Here is a 12,307-nt window from a genome sequence, read left to right as displayed (position 1 = left end):
TATGATGCACATTACTGACTGTGCATGAATTTATTCAAAACTGATGGTAGTATTTTTAGGGTAACTCCTTTTGTTGTCTTTAATCTAAATCTAAGCATGTGGTGCTTCACTGAATTGACTTATATTTTGACTTTTCTCTGGATTAGATGGAATCCAGGCAAACATTCCTTCTAGTCTGCTTTCTTTTTTAAGTGTTAAACATAATCTTTATATATTTCAATTGAATTATTTCTTTTAATTTAAATTAAGAGACCCAGAGATCTCCCTAAGTAACATTTCTTTGTTTGAGTCAACATGTGTTTAACCAGGTTTAGGGTAGGATAACTAAGAATCTTGGAACAAACTGATTTTCATGATCTAAATTGTTTGCTAGTATCTACAAGCTGATTAGGGATTCTTACCTTGGGATTCTTGGGTGTTTTCTCAGAGTCCATGAACTTCCTGAAAATTTGTGCTAGATTTATGTGCATATGTCTGCATAATTTTCCTGGGAGTGTGTTTACGGATATTATAATCTCAGTCGAACATATGGATTCTAAAACGTTAAGGACTTCTCACGTAAATGCCAATACTGTAATTATCCAGTTCTTCTGGTATAGTGTTTATACAACTGGACAAATACTAAAAACTGGCAATTGATGTTACATTGGTTGGCTTGCATCCTCTAAAAGGAAAGGTGAGGTTACATAAAAGGATGATTCCTCTTGTCTCTTAACTCCGCCTGGCCTGTCTCTAATTCATGTCACCTGGGTTCCTGTGACCCTTCTTTGACCCCTCTGATCCTCAGTCTGTGGGGCCCTTTTCTAGGCCATGGCAACCACAGCGCATAGTTCCGGGGACAGTGCTGAGCCCCACATAGACCCAGGATATACTGCCCTCTGCTAACTGTGTCTGCTTTTAATAATTAGTTTCTTTCTGATGCTTGGTTGTCATTTTTCATGTTTGTTGTTTCTAATGCAGTGAGTCTTTGGCCAGCATTCCAGCCTCCCCTCCAGTTCCCTTCAGTTCCTTGTTGGAGTGGGTGGCTTGCTGAGCTGGCATGTTCGGATTGGGTAGTGAGTGAGGCTCTGAGTGTGAGGGGGCCAACAGTGGAGTGAGTGCTTGGGGTTGGGAGCAGCTCTTCTGGATATTCAGTGCTCAGTTTCCCTTTTGGTGTTGAGTTCTGGAGGATCAGTGGGGCTGGGTGATAATTCTGTGTAAATGAAAGGCATATGCAAGGAGACTGTTAATTCCCTTGAAACTGTCACAGACTGAGCTGTTCTAGTGATTTCCTTCCTTGTCACTAAAGTATTGCTCTTTATACTTCAGTTAAAAAGGATTTGGGAACATTTTCTAAAATGACTGTAAGAAAGCTTAATTAAAGAAAGCTTTAAAAGAGTTAAAAATTCCATCGCTTGCTTCCTGTCATTGGGTGAGTGCTTCACTTGACGTGGCTGGTCCCCCTTTCTCTTGACTGTAGGTTGCCCCCAATGATGAAGCCGTGGTGACACTGCTGTGTGAGTGGGCGGTGAGCTGCAAACGGTCGGGCAAGCACAGGGCCATAGCTGTGGCAAAGCTCCTGGAGAAGAGGCAGGCGGAAATCGAGGCAGAGGTAGGTTCAGTTTTCTTTCTGCCATTGGAACGCCATCATTTAAAAATAAGTGTTTTGGAGAGGATTCTTTTTTCTTACTCATTATGCTATTTTTTTCCTCTATCTTCAAAGAAAAAAGGGAGAATGTACAAATTCACATAAGGACTACATAAAGGATCCCTTTCAGTTGATGAAGCCAATAATTTATATTCTGGACTAATTTAGAATTGTATCTTTTAAAATAAAACTTCAACATCTGAGTTATTTATTTGTTTGTTTAAAACATTTTATTTAACAGAGAGAGAATGAGCACAAGCACAAGCAGGGGGAGCGACAGAGGGAGAGGGAGAAGCAGACTCCCCGCTGAGCAGGGAGCCCGATGTGGGGCTCGATCCCAGCACCCCGGAATCATGACCTGAGCCGAAGGCTGACGCTTAACTGACTGAGCCCCCAGGCGCCCCTAACATCTGATTTAGAACAAAGACCTCTCCCAAATGAGGTTGAGATACACATGCACATATATATGTTTTGTATTATACACACACACACATATATATACACACACACATATCACACACATACACGGAAATGTATATAGTATACACCAACTATTTGAATTTTAAATCTACATAATACTTTAGTGGATCTGGAAATATTTTCTTTTTTTTTTTTTTTTAAAGATTTTATTTATTTATTTGACAGAGACACAGCTACAGAGGGAAAACAAGCAGGGGGAGTGGGAGAGGGAGAAGCAGGCTTCCCGCGGAGCAGGGAGCCCAATGCGGGGCTCGATCCCAGGACCCCAGGATCATGACCTGAGCCGAAGGCAGACGCTTAACGACTGAGCCACCCAGGAGCCCCTGGGAATATTTTCTTGAGGCAGTTCTGATTTTGAGATTACAGATACCAATTTGTATTAGTTCTGAGATTGTATTTTGGCCCCAGAGAGAGCATTTAAAGCCTCGGAAGTGGATTATGAAGGAAAAAAAAAAAAACAAAAAACAAAGCTAACTTGATAAACGTTAGCTTTTGTTGAAGAGAAAGTTTTTCAGCCAGCCCCCTTATCTGCCCGTGAGATCTGGAGGGCTGGCCATGAGGAAGGCTGTATGTGGTGTGAGTGGCCCACCCTCTCTCTGCCCCACCCAGACCGCTGCAGGGCGCCCTCCTCTCTGCTCCTTGCTCCTCGCAGCAGCGACCATCATCTTTTCAAACTGGAAGCAGATCATGTTGTCCCCTTATGCAGACTCCTGATGGCTCCTTACTGTGTCCACAGAGCCTTGTATGGGCCTCCCTGGACCGCCTTTCCCTCCTTGTCTCAATATTTTTCCCCTGGGTCACAGCTGCAGCCGCCTTGGCCCTCCTGTACCTCCAGCACCGCAAACCAGCTTCTGCCTTGGGACCTTGGTCTTGCTCTTCCTACTGGGTGGCACACTGCTCCCCAGTCTTCACATGGCCAGTTTCTTTCTGCCATTCCTAGTTTAGGAAATGTGGCTTTCTAGCATTCCTAGCTCAACATGTGTCACCTCCTCAGGAAGATCCTGCGTCACCCACCCTTCAAGCGCCCTTTCTCACAGCACTCTGTTTTCCTCTCCTTGTTGGCTTATTGTTTACTGCCTGCCTACCACCCTCTAGAATGTAAGCTTGACAACAGGGATCTTGCCTGCCCTGTTCAATGTTATGTCTCTGGCACCCAGAATAGTGTTCAGTGCATAGTTGATGCTCAGAAAATGTTGTATGAATGGATGAGAACTTAGCTGGTTCTCTCTTACTGATAATACTCTTTCCTGCGAAGCTCTTAAAAAATGAAACAGGAAGAATGTATCTATAGACATCTCTCTTCTCCTGTGGGGAGAGTACTATTCACCAAATAAAAAGGATCACATTGTTCGACTTGGGGCTTGAAGATACTGGGTTAAGTAAGGTATGAAACACATGACCCATTTTACAATGTGCAGTTTAGGAAAGGTGTTTCATTGCTTTTTTTTCTATGAATGGATAGATCTGTGAATTGCAATGAGTAAACTTTAGTAAGTTGAATTTCTCAAATTTAATTGCTCCTTCTGAGTTGTTGTGTCACACGGGCATCCCTTCTTCCAGTGTGTTCTAGGAACACACACACAGTCACTTTTGGAAGAGGCTCACACAGATGACTTTGTAATTTTAATAGGTGTAAATGTATCCACATCTAAAAAATGTATTCTCTCAGGGTGTTTAAGATAATTGATTGTTATTGAACCATCACCATTTTCAAAATTTGACTTTCGTGAAGAGAGGATGGATTAGGGAAGTAATATCTTAATGTAATAATATATTAATATTAAAGAATAGACAATGAAAATGGGACGGTCAAAGGGATATGAAAAAGAATAGAAAACGGTTCTGATTGCTTTTGAACTGTTTCTTTTCTGGTCTAGTAAATTCTGTCTTGAATGCAACTTCTCTAGATCTATGTTTCATCAACTATGGAGATTCCACAGGTTCTAAGAGATCCTAACTGGTGAAGTATGATGAGTGAAAGAATCTTATCAGAGGAATTATGTTCACTTTCTCATTTGACATCACACTTCCCAACACCCCCTGCACACACTTGTAAATACACTCACCTAGCAAGAACAAACACAAAAGCATCAAACTCCATAATAACATGCCCACAAGTTTCTCAGGGGAAGTGTATACAGTTAGTTAAGCATGAGCTATTTAAAAATGAAGACAACTTTGAGTTATTTTTAGCAGTTTTGCATAGGGATAATGAGTAGTTTATTGTACTATGGTATATATTCGGTGGATAGTTATAACGTGGAGAGTTTATAATTTACATGAATAATGTTTTCCATGGGTGTCCTTGGAAATCATTTGAATTGTTCTGGGGTAGTTTCCCCTAACTTTGAGAAATTATATTTACCTATGACGTATAGCTCTCAAATAAGTACAGAAATCTCAACTAATTTTGCATGTTTTTTTTTTCTGACAATTTAAATGTTAATGAAAAACTAACAAATTCATGATCCATTGTGGCTACATTGCCCTCTGTAATTAACTGTGCTTGTTTATTTTTAATCTTAGAGATGTGGTGAGTCAGAGGTATTAGATGAGAAGGAGTCAATTTCTTCAGCCTCTCTTGCTGGATCTAGTTTGCCTGTTTTCCAGAATGTTCTACTAAGGTTTTTAGATACACAGGCCCCCTCATTATGTAAGTAAAGTTCTTTGCTTCTGGATCTTAAATAAGAGATTGGAGCTAATTCTTAACTCTCTTTCTTCCTTATTTGCATCTTAAGAGTTCTTGGTGATGAATATAATGTATGTTTTACTGAGTAAAATTTTGTTGTTTTTAATGGAGATTTCTATGCAATTTTAAAATTAGGTGAGCTGCAAAGACTTCAAAATTTCCAGAGTTTTAAAAATAAGTCACCTCATTCTCCAATATTTGGTGGTCTAGTTTTCTCTTTCTAGATCTTTCTTACCAAAATAGAGGAGCTAAGGCCCTCTGATGTTTCACTGTTTAAATCACTATTGTGATTAGGAATTTTCTCTTTTTGCACTGTTTTCAAAATTTCTCATTTTACAACTCCTGATAAGAAAAAAGGGAAAAGTCAAAAAAAGTACTTTATAACCAGGTCCTTGATGTAAGGAAATACTTTGTGCAGATGGCTGGCTGCTCGCCTATACTCTATGGGATGTTCTGTCATCTCCCATTCTTCTGTCTTTTATTCTATTGTTTGTGGGGAGTCAAGGGTTTGGGGATTATAAGCCCAGCAGGCTTATACTGTAAACTGATGCTTAAAAAATTCACTTGTGTGTGCTTAGCGGTCTTGGTCTTATTCTGAGGCTTTCACGTGACAAAGTACAGCAAGGCGAGTCTTTAGGTAGATAGTGCTGAAACAATAGAAAATGGCATAAAGTGAAAAGTGGTAGGAAGGGGAGAAAATGCATGGAGGGGGTGGGAGGGACAGGTTTGTTGTGAAGAAGGAGGTAAAGCAGCAGGAAATAGATACTGCTTCTGATTCCTCTGAGAAGGCCCTCGTTTTGGGTTGAATGATGCTTGGGGATGAGGTTCCTTAAGTGACTTGGTGGCTGTTCTGGGCTAGGGGGAGAGCTGGAGCCACACTGATGGTTGCAAGGTGTAGGCAGCTGTAGTGAAACACGGAAGAGGAAGCAGAAAAATGGAGGACAGAAGAGATCCTAGGGAGTAGAAAATACATGGTCAGGAGTGGAAGTTAGCTGCTCTAACTTCTCTTGTATTTCTGTATTTCCGGAGGAGATGGATACACATTTGTCCTCTGTGTTCCTCAGCCTGTCCCCACCCCTGTTTGTTCTTTGGGAAGCCCTTCCTCCTCTCTGCTTCTGCTTGTTCTGGATCCCATTTCCTGCTGTCAGAGCTGTGTTAGTTCTCTGTGTAGATGTTGTGCGTCCCTGACTTCTGCGGTGGACGACAGCAAATGCTAGGGCTTAAGTGTTAGGGAAGGCGCTTCATGTTCCCTCGATCCATCTGTTATGTCTCTGTTGGTGTTTGCAAGCATGATGGTAGCAGGTGCCGAGCTTTGAAGGGTTGCTCTTAACATTTTTTAATCTCTCTCAAGGGTACAAAGTTTCAGAGTGCAGCTGCAGTATTAAAAGTCCTAACGTGAGTTAAATAGACTGGCTACGAACTGAGAAAGACTGCAGAGCTCCATCTTTGTGCCTTTTTGTCTTGCACCTTCCCTCTTTCTTTCTAGTGGATCCCATGCAGTAGTATTTTCAAGTACCTTTTGAACTGTTTTATTATAAAGTGTCCTTTGAAAGGTACACACGCATACCTCACAAATATACAGACACTCTCAAGCTATGAAAACAAGTCATGAGCTATTTTAATAGTATAAATCAGAGAAAGCAGTTTGGCTCTGCCTTTTTTTTTTTCCTTACCTGAAATTTTGTGTATTTCTATTATTACTTAAGTGGTTGCTCATTTGTCAGGGACCACTATCTTGAAACTTGAAATTGTGCTTAGCACACTGGATACTATTTTTCAAGTACAGAGGGACAGTCGTGTGCTTGTTCTGCACAAAATGCTTGCACCTCATAGTACATTTTCTAATAACTCTTCTGTGTAAAAAAAAAAAAAAGACAATATTGTTAAGACTTCCCCTCCTCTTTTTTTTTTATATTTGCTTTTTTAAAAAAAATTTATTAGAGCGAGCATGAATGGGGAGGGGGGGAAAGAGGGAAGAGCAGGGGAGAAGCAGACCCTCCCTCTCCTGCCGAGCAGGGAGCCCGACATGGGGCTTGATCCCAGGACCCTGAGATCATGACCTGAGCTGAAGGCAGATGCTTAACCAACTGAGCCATCCAGGCGCCCCTTGTTAAGCCTTCCTATTTGTTCTCCCCCCCCACTGTATCAAGGGGACTGATTGTTTTGTTTCTATGTAGCGGATCCAAACAGTGAATGTGAAAAGGTGGAATTTGTGAATCTGGTGCTGCTCTTCTGTGAGTTCATCCGGCATGATGTCTTTTCTCATGATGCATACATGTGCACCCTCATATCGCGAGGAGATTTGTCAGTCACTGCCTCAACCCGACCACGGTCGCCAGCGGGAGAAAATGTGGATGAACACTACCCAAAGGACCATGACATGAAAATGGAGGTATGGCCCTGGGAGTGGTGCCCCAGCCCTGAAAACAACACTCAGCTGGGAAACCCCTTTGAGAGGATTGTTTGGTGGTGGAAGGGTGATTGCATTTTAATTGTATTCTCCTGTTAGAGAACTCATTTATCTTTACTCCTCACTAATGGGGAAAAAAAGAAGGGATATATCCATTCCAGAATTTTCTTTTGAATACTCAAACTATTAATGAAAAGATTTGATAGTCCATAACATTTTTTATTGGACAAGAATTATATGCTTCCAATTTTATGTATTTCTAATTTCCGGTTTTTCTTTAATGTTGTGCCTTAAAATCAGACTGATTTTGGCCTAAAGTTCCATTCTAAGGAACATCTTTTCCTCTATTATCCATTGCTCTGTCTTTCCTACAAAATGGGAAATACTGTTTTGATCATAGCACATCATATTTTCATTTCAATTGAAAACTCAAATGTGGAATTGTTCTTTTCAACAAATTATTTTATACTGTGAGTATGACTTTATAATTTTCTGCCAATTTCTGGTGTTTTGGACATTGTTCTTGATACTTAAAGAAGTTTTCAAGGCAGAAAGCATGGAGGTGGTAAAAGGAAACAGTGGAAAATGGTGAGAGCTTGTGGAGGTTCCTTAAAATCAAGCCTCATGATGGTTCTGTGAGAGCTTAAGCATATGCTGTGATGATATTTTTTAAAACACTGGTTATCCTTGTAATTGAAAGACCTGGCATTAGAGTTACATGTGTGGATTCATAGTTTGTGTTCTTAAGATTTGGTGATCAAATAGTGCGGGAATTTAAAAAATTATTTCCTTGATGTAAATACTGTTTCCAAATTTGTCCACAGAGGTTATAAAAGGCTAAAAAACTAAAGTTACTTTACCTGTTTATGCTTCTTTTGTTTCTGTTTCTTCCTTTCTATTCTTGGATATCGAGGTATCTTATTGGGTGTACTCTCAGATTTTTCTAAGAAAAGTTGGTGAGCGCGTGACTGGGAATAGCCTAAAGAAAGGAGGGACATTATGGCCGGTTTGTTTAATGTTTTTAAGTTTGTGGGCTCTTTCCTTCAAGTATCATGAAAGGTAAAATCTCATGAGGATAAAGAATGTGACTTTGCAAAGCAAGTGCATGTCTTAAAACTTCTCTTTTTTGGGGAAAAATAGATACTAGGGAGAGAAAAGACCTAGGGTGGTTAAAAACATCACTGTCATATTTTAGCTTCAGTTTTTTCATGAACTACAAAATTTACAGTGTCACTTTCTTTCTCTGGTAATTATCAGGAACAGACTATAATGGCGCATATGGGCATTGACTCAGGAACTACTAATATTTTTGATGAAGTAGACAAGAATGACTTTAAAACTGACTTTGGTTCGGAATTTCCAGTAGGTTCAACCTTCAAATTCTTATTGACTATTAACCCCTCTTCCCCACCCCTCTCCCAGCTTGTCTCCATCCTTCTGTTCCTTGCCCCACATACTGGAATGACTTGTGTCCCTGTGATGTAAATGTGATCCTACCATATTCCTTTTTAGGGTACAGTAACTCATCTTGTACAATTGTCTCATTTCAGTTCATCCTTAGTTTTAGTTGCATTGTCTCTTTTGTAGAGTAGAACACTCCTGTCCTCCTAGTTGACTGTGACTATTTTGTTCATCTTGAGACCATCATCTCTCAGGAATAGATGAATAGTTTCATCATGACAGTCCATGTTGATGTGCTATGTATGTGTTCAGTTTCTAAATAATAGCTTTCCTGGCTCTGGACTTGTTATGCTTTTTCTACTTTATCTCCATATAATTATAGTATTTTCTTCCTTATGGATCTCAGTGAGGTGCTTTATAAAAAATACTGTTTGGGGTACTGACTAAAACTTTTATATCTGTTACTCATTAGGTTTGTTAATTATTTCTGTGTATATGTTTTTGTAGGAAATGTAACCCTGTGAGGAAACACTTAACCTATGAGTCTGATGTTGTCTCTGGTCCTCTGGGAAGTGTAGCTTTGCACGATTCTTACGTGTGTGGTTGTCATTTTCGCATCTTCAAAATGGGAGATGATGTTGATAGTTTCCTACTAATCTTAATATGAATTTTGTGGAAATTAGCAACAGTTTCTTTATTTTCTTTATATATTTTCTCAGTGTTTAAAGAAGGAAGAGATAGTGTAGGAGTGTCTTATGTGTTTGGAGCTCTGGTGTGTAGCGCTGTGTTTTGGTGTTGCTCTCTTTCATTTACAATCTCCAACATTTATTTTACATGACTTAGATTTTTTCTCCCATGCCTGGAGAATCCTGTGAGAATGCCAACCCTTCCTTGGGCAGAAGAATGTCGGTTAATGGTGAGAAGTTGCTTAAGAGAGAAAAACCCAGGGAGCTAATTTTTCCATCTAATTATGACCTTCTGCGACACCTGCAGTATGCAACCCATTTTCCCATACCTCTGGTAAGTCACAGCTTTGATCAGTTGGCAGCCTTGATTGTTTCATTATAAGATCATTAACCATCAACTGTTCTACTTGCCTGAGTAATACATATGAAAGCAGGTGAGTTTTTCATTTACTGCTTCTTTTGTTATAATTATGATTGTATAGCATATGTACAGTTGTAGTTCAAATTTGTGATGGGATACTACTGGCTAGCTAGAATTAATGGAATTTTCTAGGTTATTATCTTTTTATCAAGAGCATATGAGTGACTGCAAATGACATCTAAATGTGTTTTCCTACTTCATTTGAAACTCATTTACTGAGTAGCTTTTATGTGCACTGTATTGTGGTACGTACTTGGTATTATACAGATGAATGAGAATTTTAGGACACAGGAAAGATGAATAAGATAGGAGGGAGACAAATGTGAAATGATACACACTAAAATAAATGCAATAATTTAGTAAAAACCCAAGTGCCTACTGGAAGGTGAACTGTTTGACATTCCTGGGTCTCTTCCACTCTCAAAGAATAAATATTGGAGGGGAGAGAGAGCATCTGATTGCAAAGTTGGGTAAGGCTTCATAGAGGAGGTTGTATATGACATGGACTTGGATTTCAATCTAATGAATTTAAGAATTGAATAGCATATGAGAAATACCGGGAAATTTAGTGTTTGACTCATAACAAGTGATGTGCTTTTTACTAAAGGGAAACAAGATTGGTTTTTTGATATTAATGAAAATTGGGCAAAATCTGTAAATGTGTTTATATTTTTAGGTTTATCTTTTTTCCTGGGATTTTAAGAGAAATTTTAATGAGCCTTTTTTTTTTTTTGCATGCTATTTTATTATTTTAACAGCAGTGTAATTGTGACATATATATAATGTTCTGGATATCTTTGAGAAGTTCTCTGCAAACTAAATATTTTCTTAATTTTTAACTTTTGTTATTTTGGAACTTTCCCCCCCCAAATTTTTTTACATGTATTTTTTATTACAATTAAGAATCTTCTTTTTAATGTCAGTTTTTCTGCCCAGGACTGTGTCAAAAGTTGTCCCAATTCTTTCTTGCTCATCACTGGCTGAATAAATTTTTTTTTTTTTGCTTTACCTGTACATATGACTCATTTCCAACATAATGGAATAATCTCACTGTGCATTTAGGGCAATAGAAAGGATAGCCTGATATTTTAGAGATGTATCCTGAAGAATTTATGGATGAATATTATAATGTCTGGGATTGGTCTTAAAATAGTTGGCATCAAAAGGGGGGGGCAGGATATTGAAGTCTGGAGTTCAGTTAACACTTAATGGACCAATGTTAATTTCCTACTTTTGGCAAATGTATCATGGTGATGTAAGCCATTAACATTAGGGCTAATGGGATGAAAGGTATATGGGGACTTGCTGTACTATCTATGTACCTTTTCTGTAAATCTTAAAGTATTCCAAAGTAAAAATTTAAATAAAAAGGAGAGGGGTAATAAAGCAAATAGGGCAAAATGTTGAATATGGTTGAAATTGGTTGAGGATTCTGTGTTCTTCTCTTGGATAGGCAGAGCTTTGCTCGCCTCCCTCTCCCATGTGTCTTGGTGTGCACCCAAGCACAGACATCTCTATTCTGTTGTTCATGTGATCCTTGTCTACACAGTCATTCCCAGCACGTAGCATTCTAAAGATTGTCCACCTCCTTAGAGGAAGGAGCATGAATGATTTCTGGTGATTAAGTCTCTCATGATGGATTATGACATAACTGTAATGCAATCATAACACAACTGCTGGAAAATATATGTTGTAGGATATAATTTTTTAATAGCCTTCTATCACCAGTTGTCCTAGGCCTCCCTTTACTCTGAGTGTCATTTGGAATAAAACATCATCAAGGGGAAATGAACGTATATACTAATGTAACATTGACATTAGGAATGCTGTAGAGAGTCTGGTTCTCTTCCTTAATAAAGAGGGAAAATTTGACTAACGTATCATGCATGAATGTGAGAAGCATATAAGAATATGATTGAAAAAAAAAATTGCTCCCTCCCACCCCCCTTTCTATCTTCACTCACACTTAGTGAAGACCAAGGAGAGAAGACTAATGGGGACTTGACCAAAAGATTCAGGAAAAGCAACTAGTAGTTTCACATATGCTCATATGAATCATGTCTTGATCTGCCGGTCAGTAAAAATACGTTAGACCATCAGCAAGCACAGGTTCTAGCGGGCTGGCATTTCAGCAGATATGTGATGCTGAGGGGGGTTCCTGTCATGACCACTAGCTAGCTAGAATTTGTCCGGGACTCACCATGGTAGAAGTGTGATAGGCACTTTTTTTGGGTGCATTTTCTCATATATTACTCTCTTCAAACTCAGAAGATACTGAAATTGTACACCAGAATTTTCTTGGGTTCAGGCTTCAGAAAATAATTCTTCTCAATACAGAACTAAAAATGACTCTGGAATCAAACTCGTTTTGTTAGTTTCCAGGAATACCTTCCCTCCCTCCCCCCCCCCCCCCCCCCGCCCTGTCTCTTTCTTTCTTTCCACAGATGGGAAAGTTTATTAAAGTGAAAAGTACACTCTTGAGATACAAGAGTGGGTGAGCTCAAGAGAGCTGCCAGGAACACCATTTCTTAATCACTGCAGCTAATGCAAATGTATTACCAATTGTTGCAATACAGGCTTTTGCTATTGAAAT

General features: G+C 39.2%; 1 protein-coding gene across 1 annotated transcript in view; it reads left to right on the top strand.

Moving 5' to 3' along the window:
- MED12L (mediator complex subunit 12L) overlaps positions 1 to 12,307 on the top strand; it is a 312,204-nt gene that overhangs the window by 87,305 nt on the left and 212,592 nt on the right. The window contains exons 11-14 of the mRNA XM_088025763.1: positions 1,460 to 1,591; positions 4,634 to 4,760; positions 6,974 to 7,188; positions 9,451 to 9,627. Coding sequence (XP_087881889.1) covers positions 1,460 to 1,591; positions 4,634 to 4,760; positions 6,974 to 7,188; positions 9,451 to 9,627 — 651 coding nt within the window. The remainder of the gene's footprint in view (positions 1 to 1,459; positions 1,592 to 4,633; positions 4,761 to 6,973; positions 7,189 to 9,450; positions 9,628 to 12,307) is intronic.

Source organism: Eumetopias jubatus, unplaced genomic scaffold (assembly GCF_037043125.1).
Source record: "Eumetopias jubatus isolate StellerSeaLion01/CBP00866 unplaced genomic scaffold, mEumJub1_p1.0 scaffold_1, whole genome shotgun sequence".
Taxonomy (NCBI): Eukaryota; Metazoa; Chordata; class Mammalia; order Carnivora; family Otariidae; genus Eumetopias; species Eumetopias jubatus.
This window is presented reverse-complemented; position numbering and strand designations above follow the sequence as displayed.